General features: G+C 31.4%; 1 protein-coding gene across 1 annotated transcript in view; it reads left to right on the top strand.

Moving 5' to 3' along the window:
• LOC143232437 (uncharacterized) overlaps positions 1-21,537 on the top strand; it is a 54,710-nt gene extending 33,173 nt beyond the window's left edge. Inside the window, exons 5-10 of the mRNA XM_076467893.1 lie at positions 774-860; positions 3,921-3,956; positions 10,140-10,252; positions 17,158-17,427; positions 20,053-20,162; positions 20,653-21,537. Coding sequence (XP_076324008.1) covers positions 774-860; positions 3,921-3,956; positions 10,140-10,252; positions 17,158-17,427; positions 20,053-20,162; positions 20,653-21,317 — 1,281 coding nt within the window. The 3' untranslated portion in view covers positions 21,318-21,537. The remainder of the gene's footprint in view (positions 1-773; positions 861-3,920; positions 3,957-10,139; positions 10,253-17,157; positions 17,428-20,052; positions 20,163-20,652) is intronic.
• Positions 21,538-27,050: the final 5,513 nt, after the last annotated feature.

Here is a 27,050-nt window from a genome sequence, read left to right on the forward strand (position 1 = left end):
TTAAGAAAACTTGATTGGGTAGATTTTGTTTCTTTTTTTCAACAGAATTGTCACTCACTAGCTCATGAGAGGCTTATTAAAAATGTTGTCATTTGATACCCAGTTGCCTTCCCTTTAGTCAGCTGTTTAAAAATAAAATAAAAAGCTAGTAGTGGGTTCTGTCAGTCAGTTGCCTTCCTGCTTGTTATAATTTCAAAATGAGTGAGAATGGTAGCTTGGCTATAAGAACGACAGGTAAAGCATGTTTGATGAAAATATGAATCAAGACCATATTCTTGAATTACAAGTGTCCCTCCCAAATCACCATAGCTAAACAAACTTGAAGCTACAAAAATACTTTAAGACTAAAATTGGGCACAGCACAGAAAGCACATTATATAACTTGAGTAGTTGGAATAATAAAAGTAATAATGGGAAACCTTTATCTTTATTAGTTAAGTATTCTCATAGTTTATTATTTTATTGTTTTCATGTCAATTGATATAAATATAGGTTTGATTAATTGATTATCTTGCATGATACTAGTCACTGTAATAACTATTCATAGACAGCTAATTAAATCAATTAAGCCATTCAGTTCTAATATCATATGACTGAGATCATCAACCATACACTTATTTAATCTGTAATAAGAAAACTGCTTCACTATACAAATGTATGAGATACGTTTTGCAAAACACAATATGAATTGTAGTAACAGTTGTTGTTTTTTCATATAGCAAAGTCAATACAAGGGAATTCATAGATATAAATATATCCACATTATATTTCAGAAGAAGATGAAAGAAGAACTTGCGATGAGGGAACAGGAAGAACAGGAACAGAAGGATAATGAAGAGAAAAAGAAGAAGGAGAAGGAGGTGATCTTTAGGAGACTTAAACTATATCCCTTTAAAGTCTCTTTTGTTTTTAGTTTCCAATATCATATAGTTAGACCTTACTTGAACAATAGAAGCAGAAAAAGTATCTGTATCAAGATAGTTTTCTGTTAAGAGATGACTTTAAACTATAAGTATTTGTCATATCCTATTAGTTAAGTTGTGTTTTCATGACATTTCATATTTGGGGTTAAATGTTCCAGTCTTGTTCATGTTTGCAGTTTTGAATTATCTTTTTTTCTATAGTCTTAAACACGTTATTAAGATATAGTTCAAATTACAAATACTATTAACATAATCTAGCTGTAATTATTAGAATAAGAAATTACTTCTCCAAATATATATTGTTTTAAATGAGAATCCTAGGATGATTTTGCTATGTTTTCAGCTAAAATGTATTCCTTAACCCTCAGTGAACTATTCTGACTCATGGGGTAGTACATACAACAGTCCTCTCAAATATGTATCTTTTTGGGTATGTTGTGTTACTTTAACCTATTCATAAATGTTTTAATTAGTGTTAAATACCTTCTCATGTTATTAATTAGAATTATATATATTTCAACTTAAGTACCCTAAGAGGATAAATTTTAAAATGCTCACCAAAATCTTTTTTTAATTTGATTTTAGTACTAGTACAATGTATAAAGAAAATTCTTCCCAGTAAAGTTTTGATACCTGAATTGATAAAAATCTATACACTGTGTTTTAGATGCATATAAAAAGTTTTCAGTAAGGATCTTAACAAGAACAGTTACATAACACACAAATTCCGCATACAATGTTATATTGTGTTTGATCCTGCTGGAATTAATTAGTTGAAGAGATGTTTATGAGTGAACTTCTCTTATTTTTCAAAACACAGAGAACATAACTAAGACATTAATTTGCTCATGCTTGGGTTACAATTGTCAGAAATGCATAATGAAGTATCCCTCCTTTATTCATTTTCATCTACATGTCTGTTAGTTAACTTTTAGTGTTTTTTGTCATTTACACCAACAAACAATTCATGTTCTTTTAAATATGGTATTTTCAGTAATAAGTACTAAAAGCTGTTTAATTTCTTTGAGGTTATGTAAATGTGGGTTAAAATTGTGTTCAATGCCATATGCATTGTTGTAATACAACATTTTAAAAATGTTTGAGGCTTATAATGCTAAAAACTTGTTTTTGATACCTGTGGTTGGCATGGAATAGCCCATTGTTCTTAATGACAAACAAACTTAAGAGTATTATTGAAAATGGCAATTTGATTTTAATTTTAGCTTTTCTTAGATGAGATGAGAAAATAACTTGATAATATATTGAAACTTTTTGTTTTAAAAAAGATGTTTTATGGCAGTAATCATAGAGGACATTGCTATGTATAAGATGTTTTCCAGTGATAGCACAATCAGGCAGGTAGTGTATGATAGTAATTAAACCATGCTTTTAAATAACAGTTTGAAGCATAAAAACTGCCTTTAGTTTCTGAAACACAGGTTATGAAAACAAAAGTATTTATTTTTTATCACTGTGATTATGGTTATATTTTGTTTTTTTTCCCTTTTGCCCATATCATATATGTTATGAATATACATTATGGCTTCTAACAGTGGTCAGTTTTCTAACATTAGAGTATTTTCTGTTTCATTTTACTCTTGACTTGTATTGATCATCTGCTATTAAAACTTAACTATAGACATTTTCAGTGTGGCATTCCATACCCTGAAGTTAGAAATTTTCTTAGTTTAGCTGGCTAAGATCTCTGTTTGATAAGAACAATTTTGGGATTAAGTTCTGTCAATTTCTTCAGAAAAACTATCACATTAACTGACAGACTATATTTCTTTATCACTTGGTTTAGCTGCTGAATTGAGTTAAAAGCCTTCATAAGCTACTCAGCAAAATACAAGAAATCTGTACTATAATTAAAATTGTATCATATATTTCTTATAATTTGTATATTATACAAAATACATATAAAAATTGTCCTTGACTGATAGAAATATGTGAGTGTCTTGCCAAGAAGCTATTTCATTGGGGATCTCATGGCGATATTCTAAGAAAACGTTGTAAAACATATCGTACATGTAGTTGAAAAAAACTATTTCACATAAAATGTTACATCATTTAGTTACACTTGACTTAAGAAAAAAGAGAATTACTCGACATAAGAAACAAATATAACCATTTTTTTATGTATAATATAAACATGAATTTGTAACACATAAGCCATGGCAATAGAATTGTCAAAAGAGTATTGTTGGAACAGGTAGGTGCAAAAAGAAGAAAACGTTTCATTTAACATTTGCAAAATTAAATAATAAAAGAAATATAACATTAATATTAAAGACTAAAATCAAATCATAATGTGTTCTCATATATTAACATTTTTTTAGGTACACATTGATACATAGGTGTGTTGTGAAATGTTACAGCTGAAAGCAAATAACAGCTTTTTGGATAATGCTTGATACATGAAACCTTACAGGATGAATACATTGTTAAAAAATTCTCTGTCTTGTTCAAAATGCTGAAATTTTTTGGAGAGAGATAGGATTGTAGACTGAGTACTAATTTCAGTGATTCTTGAATATGACAAGATTATTTTATTAGATATTTGTCTAGGTTATAAGTTTTAAGGTGAAAATGCAGTGTTTTACAGTCTTGGTGCACAGTACACTAAACTATTGTACTTATCTGCATACAGGATATGATTTTAGGTTCATTTAATTGCCTTGTGACCTTGAATTCCTATATATTGCCAAGATTTTTGCTTGGTTCTCAGATATTATTTTTTCTAATGTAGTAGAAAAAAGTTAATGCAGAGAAGTTTAACATAATACAGCTTTAAGAGTGATTGTTATCTACTTAAATATAGTAAGTGAGTTATCAATAATTTTGGGTTTTTTTGCAAGGTTATGAAAATGAAGATCCTTTTTTACAAGTAAATAAATTTAAGTACATAATTTTTCTGGCTACTCTTTCTCTTACCATGTTGTCAGCTATTTCTCAGATATGTTAGTTTACCTTCTATGCTGAATTCCCTCTGCCTAGGATACCCTGAAGGAAGCAATAGCCAACCTTCCAGAGGTAAGTGGGAGTAGTATTACTTTATTTTTGTGTCTAAACATAGTTTATAAGTATATATTTTATGTATATTGGATGTATATACTTTCTGCCTTTGACATTTTGTTTAGTGATAAAAATGTTTTCAGTAGCATATTTACCTTGTTTATCTATTTATAATCCTTCTGTATTAAAGTAATTGGTGTACTTATTTAATACAAATATCAGCAACCATCATGTTTGTACATGATAATAATTTTTACTATTTTGAAAAGTAACTTTAAAGAAATCTGTTGCTCAAGCAGAGTTATTTTTATAGGGAAAGGACAGAAAGAGTACATTAAGTTTAATATCAATGAATTATTAATAATCAACCTAACAAATTTTGACTTCTGCCATTAGGTGCAAAGTACTTAAAACAATCATGGAAACTGATTAAAAAAATGTATACTAGGCAAATGTTTCAGGAATATCACCAATTTATCATCTAAAAATGAACATTACCAATGTATAGTCATGTATTGATAGTGTATGCTGTGATGGGTTATTAATCAATCAGTCAAAACGTAGCACAAAAGTGAAAAAACTTAAAAGTACAGACAGCAAGCTGCAGTAAAAATTGTATGCAATAATATTTGTGAAAGTGGCACAGATGACAGAAAGTGGTCAAGGTATAAAACTGAAATTCTCCAAAAGTGATGTTAAGTATCTTAGAGATGATTACAAAATTGATGAGAGTTGAGAACATGTTATGCCAATGACCTTGCTTGTAAGTTCAGGCATAAATGTTATCTTAAAAACAGTAGAATATACATTAGTACAAGATAGTCTGAATGGGCATTTGGGTTTTTGAAAATCATTGTTGAGAAAGGAGATCAAAGCAATAAGACAAAATGAGTATTGTACCACAAACAATAGACTGACCAAAACTTAAATCTAAGTTTGTTCACATTATTGTGCATCAACTGAAAAATAGTTTTTTAATGGCAGAAAGGAGAACAGTATTATGTTCATTACACAACATTTACAGTGAAGAATGATGAGGGAACCACTACAAGTTTGAGGCTACATCTGAGCTAACAGAGTGAGTTTTCTACACAAATTAATGGCAGCTTGCAGATTCTAATCCATCATTCCATTTCCTCAGGAACATGAACTTAGTCAAGATCTCATCTTCTGATTTCAAAGATACAGCACATTGGTGGAAATATCTTTATTTTTAAAAAGCTAACAAAACACAAACAAGGCTTGGCTATACAAAGTTCTGGTGTGAACAATCTCAAAGCTATGTGGTGTATTTAAAAGTAACAGCTAAATGACAGTCAGACACTTGTAAAGTTGTGGGAAGTAATACAAGACATTTAAAACAATTTCACAATCATATGCTGATAAACTGTGTGATGTAATAACAAGTGTAGTGCAGTGTGTAAATCTAGATACTAATGCATTGTACAACTTGTTCAAATTCATTTTGTAGTTTGTGATATTTGATACAATTAATATATTCACCACCTAGCTCCCATTACTTATTATGTGTAGTTCCTGTATGTGTATTGCTTGTGTGTCCATAATTTATTCCATTAGTTTCATACTATTAATATATTCACCATCTAGTTCCTACTACTTGTTATGTGTGTACTACTTGTGTGTCTGTAATTTATTCCATTAGTTTGATACCTGTAATATAATTACCATCAAGCTCCCATTACTTATTGTATGTGGTTCCTGTGTGTGTATTACTTGTATGTGTCCATAATTTCTTCTATTACTGTACATGTGTGTGTAATTGAAAGTAACTTACTATATCTTTTTCCTAAAGTGTACAGGCAAAACTACAACACTACATAACGGTAACTGATCAGTGTATAAAACATAACCAAATGTATGAGGAAAAATAATCATGCCAAAAACAGGCATAAAACAATTTAAAAAATCATATCACTTGTGAGGAAATTTAAAAAAAAAATAGTATAATTTAACAGTGAAAATGTCTACGGTAGTAGCTCCCAAAAGTGTTGAGGGTATCTCATCTGTTACATAAAGTGCAAATAAAGTAACACATGTGGAAAAACAATTTACCTAGTAAGAAATTCATAAAGGGTCAAAGGTTTGGAGTGCTAAAAAATGGAATGTCAAACTTCCCCAAATTCACGTTTTTCTGAGTTATTTTTCGTGATTGGTGTAAATTTTGTCTACATGGTCTTCTCAGTACTCTCACATTTCTTCAATAATTGGCTGATTTTACAACTTTCTCCTTCAGCTCATTTATTAACTGTAAACTATTTTCATTCTTTTGATTCTTTTGCCCTGAAGCAAGTGAATACTTCCATTGTTATCTTCCTACAACTTGGTCTCATTTACCAGTAACCTAAGCTGCTTGTTTTATGACTCTTGTTATTATCTGTGAGCTATTCTCACTCTTCTTATTCTGTTTCTCAGGAACAAGTGAAAGCATGTGATGGTTCTCTTTCTGTAGCATTAACTTTGTTTCATTTATCATATGATTTGCTTGTTCTTGTGAGGTATTAACTCATAGAGCTATTTTACTCCTAATAATTTTTATGTCTGCCTTTGTGCATTAATTTATGTCATTTTTCTACCTCTCTGCTGTCCAATTAGTAACAGTTATTCTACATTACCTGCTACTTCCATCTTAAGTTCTCAGCTTTTTGCTTCATCTTTTTTGCAGAATCAAATGAGATTGTTGTTTTTGAATCAAACATTGGATTTTTTCCTTTCTGAGCAGCCCTTCCTCTCACTTTTTTATGGATCCAGCTGGTATCCTGTGTTCGTCTATGGAACCCTTGTCTTTGGGAATGTTGGTTTCAGCATATTTTTTAGTTTGGATTTTTTATTCAAATCCAGCATTCTCATCCACTTTTGACTTTTCTAGTTTCTTTCCCATTCATTCCAGTTAGTATTCAAATTTTGGATTAGGAGATTTTAAAACTTTTGTATAAAGAAACCTGAAACAGTACTTCATGTTTCCCAAGTTTTTGATTTTCCTCTTTTAGTAGTGCCAAAACAATGAAGAGATTCATTTCAAGGTGGAACCTATGAAAATCTTATGAAAATTCCTTCATCAGGGTTTTTGGGTAATAAATATGGCTCTCTCTCATTTCAATCTGACTTCAGTACCTTATGTCCTCACATATGTTGTCAAAATGTATGCTGGTTTTCTACACATTAACCTCATAGATATTCATTAGTATATGAACAGTTTGCTTATTCTCTCACAGTTCACTTTTCAGTCATTAACTCACATTCAATAAACCATCAAGTTAGCTTCTTCTCTGGGAAAGTTTATTCACAAGCCAAAGTTTCATCTTATATTTAATTAATATCTTGAACATCTGATGTTTTGGATAAATACTTTACCAGCAACTCTTCACCCATTTCCTTTAATTTTGCAATTCTTGGAATCTTGGGTATACCTACTTTTCTCCTCCACCTGCCAAAGATGTGGTTTCTGTTTTGTGGATGGATGCTTCTCTGTGAGGCAATTCCTTAAATGGTCCTCAAATAAGTCACTTTAATGGAATCTTGCCTCATTAACATTTTTAACCAGGCCCATTGTCTCCTATAATTTCTTTCTTCTGCTACTCTCATATACCTTTCAAATTTAGCTCATGAAAGATTTAACACTTTAGGTGCCACTTTTTTTCTCAACTCATCCATAGTTGCACCTTTTCTCAGATACTTTTCTTAAAAGCTTGATTTCTGTATTAAGCAAATAATATTAGCTTTCAGATCTCTGATATTATTAGGAATAACTTGCTCACATTATGCATGTTAAGAGTTACAATTCTTGTTACACCACCACTGTATCAGGTCATCCCATAAGTAACGACCAAAAATTTAATACAGAAAGTGCATCATCATTTCTGTCTTTGTAATAGGTTTTAATGACTAAATTATGTAGCAGGACATATAAAAAAATGTTCAAACAAATAAAAGAAACTAAAATAACTCCACTTTTTCAGATCATTAATCAAATAACCCCTTATGAAGATGGATGTGTCTGAGGAACACATTAGGTATATAATGCTTTATGAGTTTAAGAAAAGGCAATAGTGCAGCAGAAACTACATGAAACTTTTAAGGTGTTTATGGTGCAGAATCTCTCAATGAAAAAAAATGTCAGAGGTGGTTTCAGAAGTTCAAATCAGGTGACTAGAGCTTAAGTGATGCACCATGTTCAGGTCATCCTGTTGAGTTAAATGATGACTTTCTGCTGGCTGCACTTAATGAAGATTGTGCTGTAACAGTTGAAGAACTAGCACAGAAACTTAATTCAACCCATTCAACAGTTCACTGTCATCTGCAACAGCTTGGAAAGGTGTCAAAACTTAGAAAATGGGTCCCCCCCATGATTTGACAGAAGTCAACCTTAGAGCAAGAGTGGACACTGGCGCTTCTCTACACTCTTGTGAATGTAACTCACCTTTTTGGACAGGTGAGTGACCAGAGAAGAAAAATGGATATATTATAAAAATGTTAAGTGCTGCAGGCAAAAGCTCAATGCAAGTAAACTGGCTAAAGCACAGCTCAAACAGTTAGAAGGCTTGAATGTTGCACTGAAAGAAAAGAGGCTCGCTTTGATCAATCGGAAAGATGTTGTGTTACACCAGAATAATTTACAGCTCCATACAGCAAGGATCACATCTGCAAAGATTGAAGAGCTAGACTGGAAAAAACTTCCACATCCTCTTTATTCTCCAGGCCTTACCACATCTGATTATCATCTATTCCAATGTTTGCAGAACTACCTTGATGAAAAGAGCTTGGAACACATGAAGATGTCAGAAATACCCTCTCTACATTCTTTCCCTCCAAACCCCAAGAATTTTATAGAAGTAGCATTCAGAAAATTGTGAATCATTGGCAAGAAGTAATTAATAATAATGGAATGTGCATTATTGATTAAATAACATTAAAAGCATTTGAAATCTGTTCTCTTCTTCTGAACCTAAAATTGGATGTTACTCAAGGGATGACCTGGTATGTCACATCACACAAATAATTCTACCAAGGTGGAACTCAACTCTCCTTTTCTGGTTAAGTTCATGTTACTTAGATCTCTTAACTTCTAATGTAACGGATGGTATGAAAACTATCCTGGGATCATCAACTTTTTCCAGTGGATTGGATTCTTTAGTATTTTGGTGGTTGTGCATAGTGTGCAGTCATACTATAATTTATGTATTTTTTTCTGTAGTCAGTCAGTATTTTTCCACTTTATTTGTCTCCAATTCCAGATATTTCTCTAGTGCTGGAAGCTTCAAATTTGAGGTAGACTTGGAAGAAGTTTAGTTTTTATTGATAGACATTTTTTCTTTGACTTTGTGAATAACATACTTTTAATTACAATAATGGTTCTAAGGATAACTACTGTACCCACAACTAGCTGCAAACAGTAAGTTGCACTTGATTTTGGAACATTGTGATATCTGTGATTCAAACTTTTTTTATTTCACTTGATAGTTATCTTTGTTTTTATCAGATTTATGTTAATTATGTCTGTTAGACAAGATACTTAAATGCTTTGGAAACTATTACTTCAGACATTTGCCTTTTGAAATCATGCCTTTTTATACTTTTCTGTTCTGTGTCTTTGTTTTTAGCACAATTACTTAGGTTGGCTTTATGTAATTGATGATGTGATAATTACTTAAGATTAATTCTGATTTTAAGTATGCAGATTTATATTGCATGAAATTTGTTTCTGTAAGTTCAGAAGAAGATATAATACTATCCTTTAATGAAAAACCAAAATTATATTTTTTATATTGCATTGTAAATCTTGGAGGTGCAAAGAAATTTGGTGATTAAGTACCTGAAAGTACTTATCACTAATGGATTTTATGTAAAACATAAAACAACTGCATATGTATCTGAAGATGACCGGTATGTGTATTAAAACTTTTATTAAAATAAAGTAGAGAATAATATTTTGATCTTAGGTCATCTTTAGGTTCTTTGTTTTGAGGTACATTTTTACTTCAAGTGGGTTTTTGTCATCACAAATAAAACTACAAATTGCAAAGTGTTATATAATCTTTAAAAATAATACTGTATTATACGTGTGAAAAAAAAATAGAATCTCTTAATATGAGTGCTTAAATGATTGATAAATTAATATTGTAGTCTTCAATAAATTTAAATTCTAAAAATTAAAGATAAAATCTTTCATAACTTAATATTTAGGGAGATGATAAATGGCATAATCCTATTGCACCAGCTAACTATAGTACAGACCAGCCTGAGAAAGACATATGTCCATTCTTTATGAAAACAGGAGCATGCCGGTTTGGAGAACGGTAAGCTGTACATAACTCAGTAATATTGCGAAACTGTTGTAATGATTCATCTGTTTTTGAATTGTTTTATATGTACATACACACACACACATACATAACCATCTACAAAAATCAAGTAATCTGAGACTAATCTGTATGAAATACTATAGAAACATTATATTCTAAAACATATTTTCCATCTTCTAACACTATAGCTATTTTTTGATCTCCAGAATTTCACTCCTTGCCCGTCTAAGCACTGAAATCACATGTTCCAGTCTTTTATTCTCCACACAAATTCCACAAGCCTAATTCTAATGTGCAAATTAGTCTATCAACTTTGATGTGCCCTCTATCTAGTTATTATATGTAAGCACCTTTCAGTCATGTAATCACTTTTTTCTTAAAGCATTCAGTACAGGTTTCCATCAACAGAAATGTTGTGAATAGTTATTTATTTCATAATTTTGAATGCAGTTAGCATTTCTATGGTTATCTTTTTGTTTGTATTTCTAAATTATTTAACAAATTAAAAACTACCAATGGGTAAGAATTCTTGAATTAAAGTTTCTGCTACAGAGGTCAACGAGACCTTTTCTTTCCCACCTCTGCAATCTAGTGTTTGTGAAAAGCCAGAGGAGGGATTGCTCTCAGTCAAAGCTGTCTATGATATGATCCACTGTGAGTGTTCACCTGAGGGTTTTTGACATGTCTTTTGCAAATAACCTGGGAACAACTGGCAAGAATTTTGATTCATTTTATCTGGCTTCTTCTGTTATTAGTTCAACCTCAATGGAGAATCATTTTGATCAGCCACCTCCAACCTGTTTTCTTCAGTTGGTTACTCGGGTTTATGAGGTTTTTGCATTTAATTCTACTCCTTCCTTGTTGGCAGAAAGAACAGCAAGTGACTACTTGGTTTTTCCTCCTCCTTCTGATATTGTTGTTCATATATCTGGAGATTTTTCACTCAATGATGGAATACTTATGGCTTGTCCCCTATGTTTATTATATCAACATACTTTGGCTTATCACCACCAGGTGGAAGCCTATTTGGATTATCAATGAATTGATCCCCTTTTGAACCTGTGGGAGTTTAGATTGAAACCTGTGATTACTTTAAATAGATCACAGTTTGGGAGTTTTGCCATAATCTCACAACTGTCCTTTGGTATTTTTCTTCTATTCAACTTTTGTCGGAAGTCTATCAATGTTCCCCTCAGCAATCTGAGAACAAGTTGGTGATTTAGTTGATGTCTACTTCAGTTCTTTATTTGGTTTTCTGGCTGGTTTGTTGTTGGGATTTATTCGGTAGAGATGCTTTGTTAGAAAGGATTTGTTTACCATTTTCTGCCCTTAGGGAATTATGGGAAAATCCTTTTCTCTGTCCAGTTCATTTGCTGGAATTTCAGAAATGTTATCCTGAATTGATACAGCCAAGTTACATTATTCGTTATCATTGGCTTCTCACCTTTCTGGCTCATATTTGGTATTGTCAGCCTATAGTGTTTCCTGACACCTCCTTCTGGTTCCCATAATAAGGTCCATCCATATTCTCTTCAGCTCAGGCAGGCTTATGACAATGACGTCAGTGACTATCTCTGGGGCAGGGAAGCAGTGGGATCATGATTGCAATACTTCCTGGACATCTGGAATTCTTTCACCAGGGATCCATGATAACTCAATGTTCTGGCTTCAGGATTGGTCATTCAGCTTACATTCCCTCCATCATTGTCTACTCAGCATGTTGCGTTTTTACCTTCAGTAGATTCACAGCAAGTGTAGCTTTAATCCAAGGCCACAAGAGAGTTGCTAGTCGAAAAGGCAGTAGAGATAGTCGATCCCATTCTATCTGGATTTGTTCCGATTTGTTTATGGTACCCAAGAAGACTTGAAATTAGTAGAATTATTCAAGCTTTTTCTCAGGACATGCCTTCTTGGACTGGTGCATGCATCATTATATGGACAACTGGCTCCATTCCTTCAATTAGCAGAACAACACTGTCAGATTCTTTTTTTATAGAAGCCACAAAAGTGGGCTATCTTATTAAATAGGAGAAATCTGTCATGTCATTGACACAATATTTAGTCCATTTGTGTGTGTTTTTCAGTATATACTTAAGTTGCACCCAACCAACTCACATCAGGTTTCCGCCCATGCAAAGAGCAATTAGTCTTTTACTTCTCTCTCCTACTACGTGGGTGGTTCTCTCTCTTTTGGGGATGTGAAACTCCCTTGAGCCTTTCATTTCTTTGAGATGAGCACATATGAGGTTCCTTCAGTAGTCACTGCTCAATCAGTGGATCATACATTCCAATCCTTTGGATTATCCTGATTCATTACTCAAGAACAACATTGTTGATTGCGAATGGCACATATGATTTAAAATTGTGTGTGTTTAACAGCATTCATGTCATTAGAATAATAACTTTGATTACATAAAGCTAAGCACTGTTTTTTTTAGATGATAGAAGATTTCTTTGTTCCCATTACCTTTGGCTAAGATTGCATATGTATATATTCCAAAACCCACACTTATTTCTACATTTTTCACAGGTTTAATGAAATAAAATTAGGAATGTGCTAGTTAATTGATTAGTATTTGTTATCCAGGCAGTAATACAAATTAACTGGAATCAAATAATGTGTGTTTAAAAGGAGCTGATTGTCAAAAGCTAATGAATTTTGACTTTTTAACAGAAATTTAGAAACAAAATACTCACACAAAAAACATTTTTATATCTAGAGATAATCCTAATACCTAATTTTTTCCTGATATTTCAGTCACTTACAAGTCCTAAAAATATTTTATGCACATTAGAGTGATTCAACACTTTTATAATGTACATCACTCACACTGTATACTTGTTAGTAGTGATTCAACACTTTTATAATGTACACCACTAACCCACTAACACTATATACTTTTCAGTAGTGATTTCAACATTTATAATGTACACCACTAACACTATATACTTGTTAGTAGTGATTCAACACTTTATATGTACACCACTAACACTATATACTTTTCAGTAGTGATTCAACATTTATAATGTACACCACTAACACTATATACTTGTTAGTAGTGATTCAACACTTTTATAATGTACACCACTAACACTATGTACTTGTTAGTAGTGATTCAACACTTATAATGTACACCACTAACACTATATACTTTTCAGTAGTGATTCAACATTTATAATGTACACCACTAACACTATATACTTGTTAGTAGTGATTCAACACTTTTTGAAGTTTTGGATCACATCACTTTTTCCCAAATTATGTTCCAATATATATAAAGAGGTAATACATGCTAAAGTTTATCCATATTGAATAACATGCAAATGTTTTCCCAGGTAGTTGAAATTTTATCTTGTAGCTCATGTTCTTTATCAATATCATAAAATGCTCATAATATTCTAAACAATTCTTTGAAGTTCAAGATTCTTTGGGAATGTTCTAGCACATTCTTGGATATTGTAGCATATTCTGGAATATTCCATTATATAAACTGTTTCTTCTTAGTTCTGGAATATTCTGTATCATTTCTAACATGTTTTCAAAGTATGTAGGGGCTTTCTCTGATGTAAATATTGCAATGATTCCAATTGATTCCAGCAATCTTAGGAATACATGGACCACTCAAGTTACAAAACTGCAGCTGACCTTGATGAAGTAGCTCAAGCCATAAAAGTTAAGAACAGCATCATTGTGTTTTACTACAAGACAACTTCAGGTAAATCAACCTAGAAACAATTATCAAGAAGTTTTTGAACCATGCGTGGTAGATGGCTAAAGCATTATATGCCCGCACAATTTGGACGTTTATGAAATGGTTCAAGCTCAATGGCCATGAGGAAGGAGTGCTCTGTGACATCTGCATCTTTGTTTTATATGTCTGTTTTCTGATCCTAGAAATGATCTTAAGTGTTAAATATAATAATGTCAAACCTCCTGTCGAAATTTGCTGAACATCTGTGGTATGTTAGTGAGGAACTCACTGGTTTAGCATTATTTGATTCAGTTGCATCCACAAGTAGTATTAAAGGCAATAAATGAGAAGGAATGCATAGATGAACCTCCAAAATGCAGCCAGCTTATCATCAGGAAGTCTGAAGATGTATTAATTGAAAATGTCACAACAAAGAATACAATAGACTTCTTCAGGTGCCTTGAAAATCCATCTGGATTATGATCCCAAGTCATAGGAGCTTATGGAAGCACTACAAACAATTCAACACTTGAATTTGGTAAATGACAATACTGAAAATGAAGTGGCCCTAACTGAGATTCATAATGTCATTGTAATAAAGAAAGAAACATTCCTCCAAGTTGTGAAGGATCACAGAAGATGTTTTCCTAACAGCAAAACGAAACAGTAATAATGTACTTTATATAAGTCATTTATACCTAACAAATATGTTTTTATATCATACAGTGTATACAATAACAAGCCAATACAGGCTATAACTTCAACCTCATTGAGCAGCATCTACATATGGACCAAAACAGATGAAGTTTGACATTTAATGAAACAGAAATAGGGGTGAAAGCTTTAAAGTTTTAACCTGAAATTGTATTTACAAACAAGAACTGCCCTAATGCACATTCTGAAAAGTCACTAGCTTTTGTAACTCATACTTCAAATGGTATTTTCTATTAAAAATCCAATCTACTAGTATGTTTAAAATATATAAAACTTGCATATGAAAAACACAATTTCTTTTACACCTTAAATTAGATGCTTCATAATATTCAGAAAATTTTGAAATCCAAATATGAATGAAAACTTGCCATACCACCAAACAACACATTGATGGCTGTATGATACATCATACAGTGATTTAGTATCTTAAATTCATAATTTGTACTTTTCAGTGACAAAAATTTTTACAAGGTGATATTGCTGGAGAAAAATGTATTTGTCTTCCTTCTTATCCCTGTTAGGTGTAAGAGATATGTTAGTTTTTATATAACAGAAAATAGCAACACATTAAAGTAAGAAGGTTACACTAGCATTTGTTGTAAAAAAAAATAGATTCAGTTATTATAAACTTAGACAGTAATATTTTGAAACATTTCTATTAAAGCCTGACATGAAAGAAGTTACTTTTACACCTTATTCTAGATCTTATAAATAAAAATGTCTTGAAGGCAACCAGTGTAGGAATTGCATAGAAGTGGGAAAAATATAAAGTATTAATACTGATGGCTAAAAATCAGCATTGAACAGGTCATAGTGCATGTCACAACCTTTTAAAGAAATACATTCATAAATTAATTAAGCTACATTATTATTAATATTTATGAATAAATTTGTCATTAAAACAAACATAAGTCAAATTTTAATCTAAGTTTTAAATTTTCAAACTCACCTAGTATGAAAGTTGTGACGTATTCTCCCAAAATCTTTCCTATTCTTTAATTTATCTACCACCCCTCCAAGAAGTGTAGAATTTACTGTTAATTACTCATTATGACATTGCAAAATTTTTATAATCTTCAATCTCATTTGGTTTCAAAACTATATACCAGAAAATTAGAATTATTTTGCCATGTAACATCTTCTCATTCATAAATTGTCTGTACTTCTCTCTTACATATTATATTATATATAATAAAAGCAAAAGTTTTAATCTGTCAAATGATATATTACATTACAGTGTTTTCTATAGAAATTATTGTCTATTTCTTCAACATTTTCAAATCTCTATCTCAAGAGGAATCAAATCAACAAGCTTAGCTGAATTTCTAAAGTGAGCTACAACTGAGTGATCTACAACTTGTGTAGTTGAATTACTAGCTGTACATGGTTCAAAAGAGAACAAAAAATAAAATTAAGTATAAATAGATGTATAGTGTTACAAGCTTTCACCTGTTTAAGATAAACAATTGTGGTTTACTCCTCTAACACTATGCAGTCATTCCAAAAAGAATATTAGTAATTTAAAGTAAAATCACAACTTTATGTTGATAATGAGGTCAGTAAAATCTGCTAATTATAATTGTAGTGTCAAAAATAAGTGATATAGTTTTTCTGAGAAAAACATTTGATTTTTTTAAAAAAGAGAAGGTTTTAAGGAATGTCCATATGAAATTTGAAAATTTTCAGATGAAGACAAGTATTTTTAATGTTAGCATGAAAATCGGTGCACTTCAAGCAGTTAATACTCTGACAACTTACAATTAAGGACAAAGATTTAGTAAAATATTTAATTAAAAATTCTGATCGTTTTTGTCTACAAAAGAGTTTTAATGTTTACTTAAAGCTTGCCAAATTGTTCAAAAGTACATTAAGTACTTTCAGAGTCACAGTATATATATATTGGGTTGAGGAATAATTCGTGAGCGTTTTTTCAAGTTAAAAAAATATATTCATAAATGAAATGCTTTCGCAAATTATTTCATGTCATTTGGTAGATAATTTTTTGCTCTAATAGATGGTGTGTTTGATTTTCATATGTCTTTAATTTTTGCTTTCATTTTTAGCTCATTAAATGGAATGTCAAGTGGACAAAATCGAGCATTTTCGACACCATCTGCTTTTCGCATTTAATTTCTTGCAATTTCGTTTACAACAATGCATACTATATACCTAGGTATTACATGAAATAAAGTATCATAATAAATGTTTTGGGTGTAATGTGTTCATGCATTGAAGTATTGTATAGTCTTGCATGTAATGCTTGAATGAAATTATTTAAAAACGCTCACGAATTATTCCTCAACCTAATATATACATAACACCATGATTATGTGGTGATTACAGAGTCATGTAAATACACAAGCCTATTGCAGTAGGGTTAGTCAGTATTCAGCTGATTAACCTATTAGTGTATCCCTAAATAAGGCATTATAATGTAGCTATACATATTACTTTTACAATGAATAATATCTTTGTATTTTGTTTTTTCTTAAGGTGCTCTCGGAGTCATCCATATCCTACAAGAAGTCCAACACTGCTAATTAAAGGACTGTATAGTCATTTCAGCATTGACAGAGGGATTCAGGATGAATACGATACAGATATAGGGTTAGAATTTGAAGAACGTGACACATACCAACATTTTAAGGAGTTTTATGATGATGTTCTTCCAGAGTTTAAAGAAGTAGGTCAGGTTGTACAGTTTAAGGTGTGCTGTAACCATGAACCACACTTGCGAGGAAATGTTTATATTCAGTATGCTAGGTTAGTAATACTCCCATGTAATTTAGTATACAGAGTTCAGACTATCTTGTGAGAAAGAGAATTTTCACTCTTAAGGAACATTAAAACTGAATTAGCATTTCTTTTTGAAAACCTAATCTATTGGAATGTTTAAGTTAAAACATAAAAATATAAAACAAAATTAATAAAATTAACATAATACTTACAACATAGATGTGAAGTTCAAATATAAAACTGTTATATATTCTTGGTTAATAATAACAGAATAACATGCATTTAAAATTTTAACCTTGTCTGTATAATAACATTTTCAGGAGCAGAATGTTTAGGTATTGTATGTAATTACTAGTTCTTCTTTGGGTTTATACACACACACACACACATATACTTGTGTGTGTGTCCATATGTAAAATTTCAGGTATCTCAAATATTATTTTTGTAATCTCTAAAGCTTCCTAAATACATTTCACATGTTTGTTTTCAGTAATATTTTATATCTTGTCTGTTGATTTCTCTACCCTAACTGTGGGGTCTGTCAATTTGACCAACCTTGTAGCCACCATATAAACAATACGAAATATAAATTATGAATTTTTGTTCTAAAGTAACTACAGATTATAACATAAAAATCAAAATCTTTAGTCTTAGATAGCCTAACTTTTGCAATGTTGTATATACTTATTATTTTTATTTTACTGACCTTCCAGTTGTGCTTGGCTAACATTACAGAAATGGCATTGACATGGTACACATGCACTCATGTTACTGTATCCTATTGTCTGTGTTCTAGTAAACTTAGTATTTTACAATATACAGGCACATTTTTATTATTATACGTGCCCCCCGCTAGTACAGTGGTAAATCTACGGATTTACAACACCAAAATCAAGGGTTCGATTTCCCTCGGTGGGCTTTAACAGATAGCCCGATGTGGCTTTGATATAAGAAAACATGCACACACACACACACACATTATTACATGTTATATATGTATATAGATTATTACTATATAGAAATAAGTTATTAACCTTTTTTTTCTGTATGTAGAACAGTAAATAAAGAAGTAAAGCAAACAATAATCTTTTCTAGCTACTACCTTTGAAATTAGTTTCTGCTTAGATTTTATATATATACATACAGTTGAATAACCAGAAAAAAAATAAATTACTATATTGATATCATTGAATTCCACAATAATTTATCTAGCATAGTAACTAAACCATATTTAGGTTTAAAAAACAAAAAAATGTTGAGCAGACTAAAGACACAACCTACCTCCTTGAAATTTTGGTTTGAAAAAAACCAAATGGCTTCTAGCTGATTAAAATGGCTGAGAAAACTACTAGGAGACATTCTAAGCTGTTATTCACATATTATACATTAAAGTGAGTTTATATAAGAGACCATTTCCAAAATTGGGAAGAAGTGAATAGGGCCACTGTGTTTGAGTTGGTATATAAGATTATATACAAATTACCTACAATCTGATATCAAAACTTAATAGCATAAATTCATAAAATAGGAGTTCAATAAAAATTTGAATACAAGTTGACAAATGTGATGATGTGGCCTTTGACTCTTGACGATATGGTTAAGATTCACACATTTTTAAAGGTGTTGTACTTCAATACAAGTTCTAGAATGTGTTTGGTTTAATATTCCTTCACTTTCTTTTTACCAGATTACCAGACAAAAATCATTGTATAGTTAATGGTGAGATGGGTCAAAACAAAATAATTTGAAATTGGATTCTTACTTAAACAATTACATTTGCAATAAAAAAGTAATTACAAATTAAAAGTTTGTAATATACTGGTAGAAAAAAGCATGTTATAGAAAAGCATACATGTCATTAACAAGTATATTTTGAATAAGATTAAATATCTTTTTCAAAATGTTTGAAAAAATCCATTTGTTTTTACAAAGAAATTTAAACTTCATTCACACTTTTCTTTCAATTACATTTAAATCATTGTTTTCAGTTTTTGTTTTTCCATATATTTAATATATTTTTGTTAACATAAAATTATGTTTTGAAGCTGAAGATTTAAGGTGTGTTAATTATAACTGTCTTTTTAATATAAAATTTATTTATTTAAACCTAAGATAGTGCAGGACAGCATTACCAATATTTTACATTTCACCTACTACTAAAATGATTATGTAATATGCTAACAGTTTTTTTTAGTTATCAAAAACAAGAAAACTCAAAACAACTTAAAATATTTGGAAAAGAAGAAAAAATTCCTAACCTTAAGAATAAACAAATTGCATTGTGATTTTAAGTAATTTATTTAAAAATGTGTTCAATTACCATTGTTTCTTATCAAGATTCAAGTCAAATAATGCATATTCTAAACATTGTCTATTTTGTAATCAAAACAGAAATGTAAAAATGTATTAATGTTCATTATATTGACTAACTATCTCAAAGAACTTCCTGACCTTGTCATGATACTAGTTTTAACATTGAGCACTGATACAATTAATTCACCTAGATTTAAATTGATATATTTATAACACTTAGTATAGAATGTCACTTTTAAGTGAATCTATACTGTTAAGATCTTTATATTTGATTTCACACTATTCATGAAGAAGTTCTGATATTGGTTATATGACTGGTTTGTGATTGGATATCTTTAGTGAAGAAATAGCAGAAGAAGCTTTCAGAAGGTTTAATGGACGGTGGTATGCTGGAAAGCAGATTAGCTGCGAGTATACAAATGTGCAAAAATGGAAATCGGCTATTTGTGGTTTGTAAAAGTTTTTTTTTAATTTCAAAACTTATATCTACTGTGTGCTATTTATGAATATAAAATAGGAGTTTGCTTCTTTTTTTCTCAGTAAAATGTTTATATAATAATAGGAGGTATGTTGAATTTATTGATTTTGTTTCACAGTATTGATTAGTAATACAGCTACATCTTATCCTTAAATTCTTGTAGTACTTTTTTGACATGTTTTAAAATGCCAGTTTTTTGTCATTTTCATTAATTTTTTGTGAACTTGAATGATGATGTTTTTAATGACAAAGTAATTTAAATTATTTTAATTACATATACTTTTTAAATACTGTTTTTTGTTGTTTAATTTATAGAGATTAAAATGTATGAAAGTATTGTTATTCGATACTTTTTTTTGAAATTTCCAGACATATCTTTTGTCTATATGCCTGAGGTATTATTTAAGTTTTATGAAGCAACACGTCCATGAACTTCAAAGTAATTAGTTTTATCCTTCTAGGTCTCTTTCATCGAAATAGATGTCCTAAAGGAAAAAGTTGTAATTTCTTACATGTATTCAAAAATCCAAGAAATGAGTTTTGGCTGGCAGATAGAGACATGGATAATGAATGTAACTCAAAAAATTATGATGAAAGTTCAAGATCCACGTGTTATTCACACAGTTATCGTAGCAAAAGATCAAGGTCACGGTCCAGAAGTCCGAAGTACCGAGACATGGCTAACCGTCGAAGAAGGCATCGTCACGATTCCCCAATGCACTTCCATTCACCCTCTCATCACTCACGAAGGAAAAGAAAGAACTCTCATTCACCCTCTCTTCGTCACAAAAGAAAATCAAGGAGAAAGGATAGAGTTCACACAAACAATAATTCAGTTCACTGTGAATCAACAAGACATTCAAGGACATGTTACAGTGCTTCTCCAAGGTCTAGATCAAAATCATATGATAGTTCCTTAAGCTCCGACTCAGAAATTGTTACAAAAAGAAGATCAAGGTCTAGTTCAAAGTCATCTGATGAAGATACCAAACAATCCCATAAATCTAATTCAAGTCATAAGCATAAATCAAAGAAAAAACAAAAGAAGTCAAAAAGAAAAAATGTTGTAGAATATTGGGAAGAAAAATCCACACCTATATGTTTGAATGTTGAAACTGATTCATGAACTCATAAAAACAATAGTTAAAAGAATGATCTTAAAACTCATTCATGAAACAAATCTGTTTTGTGTATATTTTTGTACATCAAGTGAAGTGATGTTGGTATTATCTTTGTTATGGATATTTATATCATTGGTAGGTTTTGATGTACAAAGATAATTGTTTAGATTTGTTTTGTGCATTTGGAAATTATCTTAATAAAACGTTTAAATAGTGAGAAAAAAATTCCTTATTTTGTTTTATTCTAATGTGATGCTTTAAAAAGATTTATAAAGCATTGATGAACAATGTTTTTATGTTTAATTTTACTACTGAAATTGAAGAGATTTACTCGTAACTTTCTCATTAAGTTTTATTAGGTTTCAGTATCACAGTTTATCCAAATAAGTTATTTTTTATGAATGACTCATTTTAAGAATATTAACACATTTTGTAAATTTCAATTAATATGTGCCATCTATCTATGAAATTGAAAAACTAATGGGAGAAAAGTTAATCCAGACCATTTTCATCTAAATGCACCACCATGAGTAAAGAACGAATAATGTATTGATGAACAGCAGAAAGTATGTGCACAACACAGTTATCTTGCCACTCTGCACATTAAGTATTATTACGTTGCTGTGACACTGCTTCACTACTATTTACATTTGATAGTTCTGGCATAAATTTCCACTTCTCTCACCAGTATTCTGTTTGTGTAAATAGCATAACAATGTTGGCCTAATGTACTAATTGTGAACATGTGTTCTTTACTGAAACAACCTCTCTTGCATGTCTTTGTAACTGAACCAGAGATACAAAATTCTGCATCATGATCTATTTCTGTATAGATTAAAAAATCATGAATGTTGTGACTGACCTTCTACATCACAAAGTTCAAATATTTTCAGTCTAAGTTGATGGAATGTACTGTTTGAAGCTTAGGCTTCCTTTCCACAACATGAGACTTGTCAATGACTAGAACTTGAAGCAACATGAATTTATCTTTGAATTTTCTATGAAGATAATCAAGCATGGATTTCACTTTCTGCAGTGTGTCACAACCTGTAAGCTGTGTATCGTCAGTAAAATGTACAAAGTATAATTGTAAAAACTGATAGCAGAACATAGGTTTTGTAATAAGTCTCAGTTCAAACACTTCATCAACTGTCCACTATTTACTTATCAGCGTTACTGTTGTGTAAGGCATAAGAGTCATAGGTATCCTGGATACCCACGAAGTAGTTGAGATTTTCCTCTGCTGCCCAGACAGCCAGTAGTATAGTATTTGTACTGTCATTCTCAGTGTTTTGATTGGAACTGACCATCTGAGTGAAAAAGTACGGGCGAAGGATGTGAAAAACGTTTGAGCTGCCAGTAATTATTTTCTGACTCATCCCCTTCTCCCCACGTATTGCATATGGATGTTTTTAAAACCATATACAGCACCTCTCTAATTCAACTATTGAAGGCAGATCATACTCTATACAGCATACCACCAGTCAATAGGTTAACAACACCTCTGGTACTTGTTGGTTGAATATATTGATGAATTTGTGGGTCCAGATCTAGATAACCAGTTGGGTCTAAAATCAGTCATACAGAACCAGATATAGGTGATGCATATCCAACAGAACAACTGTTATGCAGTCTTATCTGCAACAGTAGAGATGTATCCAACACTGAGGTTTAATGTTGTTCATCACAAAAGAAGGTATTATTAGGTTCTGTATTAACTTGCTCTAATACCTTTCCACTACCACAAAGAAATGAATGTCTGGATGCATGGGAAGGTGTCCGATCGTGTGTTACAATTTCAAATAGTCTAAAACTGAGTTGTAATGTATATTTAAAAGTTAACAAGACTGACACAGTTTACTTTTAAAACAAATATATTTTAATATACGAACAAAAGTAAAATTTACAGTAACGGTTAGTACAAATAATGATCTATGTCCAAAAGTTTCGAACTTACAACATCGAGTCTTTTTTTCTTCACTAATCACTCGTTGAGTTCTTCACCGCTGAAGTTGTATAATGCCTTCGTAAAAATATTGATATTCGTTGTGAATCCACTCATGTTAAACGATTTGTAATGGTTTTAAATTTATAAACGTTTCTGGACAAATATCTGAAATTCCCGATTAATGAGCGTTAATCACAATTGTAGCTTCCGAGGTTTATAGTCACGAAATATAGCAAGCCAATAAAATATACTGTCTCTTGGCACGTTGCATTGGTTACATTTGAAGGCGTGAGGAAAGTTTATAGAAATTTTAGCCTGCAAAACAATAGGGCCCTGCATGGCCAGATAGTTAATGCACTTAACTTGCAATCCAAAGTTCGTGCGTTCGAATCCCAGTCACAACAAATAGATTCACCCTTTCGGCCATGGAGGCGTAATAATGTTACAGTCAATCCCACTATTCGTTGGTAAAAGAGTAGCTTAAGGGTTGTCGGTGGGTGGTGGTGACGAGCTGCCTTCTCTCTAATCTTACACTGCTAAATTAGGGACGGCTAGCGCAGATAGCCCTCGTGTAGCTTTGCGTGAAATTCAAAAACAAACAAACAAAAGCAGATTAACGTGTTTCAGACCACTCGAACTTCTTCGAAAACTGGAATAAGTTTCAAAGGAGTATCGGGAATTTTATGGTTAGGTTTTCTGACGAACTGACAAATACGACAAGTTTCACGAAACTGAGAAACGTCATGCCTAACTTTTGGCCAAAATAAATGTCAATTTTTCCCATATCTTGTTGACATTTAAATAATCGGGAGCTCATGAGCAACTTTAAATATTTCAAAAATATATTATTTTGAACAATCATTGTAACATGGAAGGGTATATATATTTTGATTTATCTAGGGCTATTAGTGTGTAGTGTTTTGTACGTTAAGGGTTATTCTATGTTTAGGCAGATGTTTTTGTATGTTTCATTATATTACTAAAGGATATCATTCTATCTGGATTTTACCATATATTGATGTTCTTGATTCCATTTTAAAGAGTTATTTAATATTTGTTCATTTATTGTGACCATATGTGTATTATTAATCAGTAAAAGATTCGTTCTCATTTCTGATTTTTGAGCTTGTTCTATAGTGTAATGATTGAGATGCAACAGTTCAAAGTTATCTTATTATGTATATAATGTATTTTAATTAAATAGATAATTCAAGAGTTAATTTTTTTAGCCTTGATTTTGTTTAATTATCAGTATAATCAGTATCAAATAATTTGATGGGTAATTATCATTGTAAAAGGTTTTAGTTTTTTGGTTCACATATGTATGTACTTGATCTATGTTAAAAGGTATCTGGTTTTGCAGTATATTAATTTTTATATGGCTGTTGCTTGAAATATATTGTAATGTCTTCTTCAGGTATTTCCGTACATAACAAGTTTGGTTTCAAAGGGAGCTTGTTTATTATGTCTTACATTATTTTTAAAGTTATATTGTGTTTCTCAAGCAAATGTTTATGGAAACACTCTTTGACCAAGGTATGTGTTTATATGTTGTTAGTTTTAAGATTAGGATGAGTTATTGGTGAAAAGCAAGCCTGAAGTAGGGGAAGGACAAAAATATGCCATGTAAGCATTCCAAGCAATTCTACCTTCTTATTTTCATGTAATGTTATTCTAACTTTTTAAGTTATTCTGCAAATGTGCAGTTTTCACGTAACCTGTGGTCAAGGAAGTTGATTTCATTTTAGCTACTTCTCTTTATTTGGAAATAATATCTGTTCTAACCATATAAGAATGGCTGTCAAATACTGCATATTGTGGAAAAACCGCATATAGCTAATGTTCTTCAATAGTAGATTAGATGGTATCTTGAGGTTTTTGCCTTCCCTTAGTGGATAGCACAAGTTGATTTGAGTAATTTCTAAGTGAAGAGAATGTTGAATCTAGACAATAGATTATCTTTGCCTGATCACTTTGAAAGGTAATTACCTGATGCAGTTGTACAATGAAGTGTTCCATGTCTAAAAAAGTTGATACACATATTATGTTAGTGTTTTATATCTGCCTCCAGTGGCATAGTAGTATGCCTGCGCACTTACAACGCCAAAAACTTGTTTTCAATATCCATGGTGGGCGGAGCGCATATAACCTACTGTGTAGCTTTGTGCTTAATTTCAAACAAACAAATTTTACATGTGATGTTATAAAGATTGTTCACTTGCACATTAACTTGTGTTGGAGTCTTTTTTTTAGCGTCACGAACTTAGTTATGAAAAATTCAATACTAATTCATAATAAATATCTTATTAAGTAGACCTATTCAGTTGCTCCTGAACATACGACTTAAGTAGCTCTTTATTTAAGAATACCTTACTATTCTAAACATTAACAGAATAATTGTTTCATGGAGTTAAATATCTGAAGCATTTTAGTTATTAATGGTGAGTAAAAGTTTAAAGGACTATTTGTCATCACACTAAAGGGTAAATTTTCTGCTTTTGCAAAGTGCCTAATCCTATATAATTAGAAAAATGAATAACAAGTTCATAATTATCAACATTTAAACAATAAAAGCTTAATAACTATGAACAAAGAATAATTACTTATTTACAAAATGTATTTTAAGGGGTTAGGCATGGCCTGTAGGTTAGGATGCTTGACCTGTTATCTGAGGATGGCCAGTTCGAATTCCTGTTTCTTAACATGCTGTTGCATGTAATCACTGACGAGGCTAATTTGGTCGGCCATCCGGGTGTAACAGTTATTGGTGTACACAAATACTAGTCGTTATAAAGAAAAATAAAATTAACTTTAAAACTATGAAGTTAATAGCTTTTTTACGGGAATGGGGATGCTAGAAAGAAACAAATTACTATCATAGGTTTATGACACTGTCCTTTAAGTTAGTAGTAACTGTACATCACGTGGCACGTAGCTTTCCCAAGAGATATTTTCTTTTAAAATAATGATCTATAATCAGAGTAGAAAGGAGTCTACTAAAGTCAGTGACTCACTTCTATAATATTAATAAATGATACTTCCAGTATGAAAACAAACCTACAGTGTCTTGCTAAAGTATTCACCTTCTACCAATAATGTCACATTTTGAGAAAATACAGAAAATGTAAACATTTTTTCATGAACTTTTTGTTAAAAACTCTAAAGACCAAATTTAACACTTATGTATGAAGGAGGTCGAGTGTCAGCATAACCTGCAAAGAAATATATATAAATTGAAATATTCAGCCCCATAAGTCAGTACATGGTGGAAAAACCGTTGATAGCAATTATTACTGTGAATGTTTTTGGATAATTCTTTATCAGCTTTTCACAAAAGGATGTTGTACGTTTTACCCATTCTTTCTGACAAAACTGCTCTGATTCTGATAAATTCATTGGAGATCGTTGGACTGCAATCATCAAGTATGACCATAAATTTCTGTTGGATTCAATTCAGGACTTTGACTGAGTCACTCTAGGACACTCACTTCCTTCTTTTGAAAACATTTCAGTGTGGCTTTAGCCTTGTGTTTCGGGTCACTATCCTGCTGAAATGTAAATTTTTAAATGACTCGAGCAAATTTTTTTCTAAGATTCTCCTGTACTTTGCACTCTCCATCTTCCCCTCAGTCTTGTCAAACTTCCCCGTCTCAGCTATTGATTTGTTTGTTTGTTTTGGAATTTCGCACAAAGCTACTCGAGGGCTATCTGTGCTAGCCGTCCCTAATTTAGCAGTTTAAGACTAGAGGGAAGGCAGCTCGTCATCACCACCCACCGCCAACTCTTGGGC

The sequence above is a fragment of the Tachypleus tridentatus genome, chromosome 11 (genome assembly GCF_004210375.1).
Source record: "Tachypleus tridentatus isolate NWPU-2018 chromosome 11, ASM421037v1, whole genome shotgun sequence".
In the NCBI taxonomy this organism is placed as follows: Eukaryota; Metazoa; Arthropoda; class Merostomata; order Xiphosura; family Limulidae; genus Tachypleus; species Tachypleus tridentatus.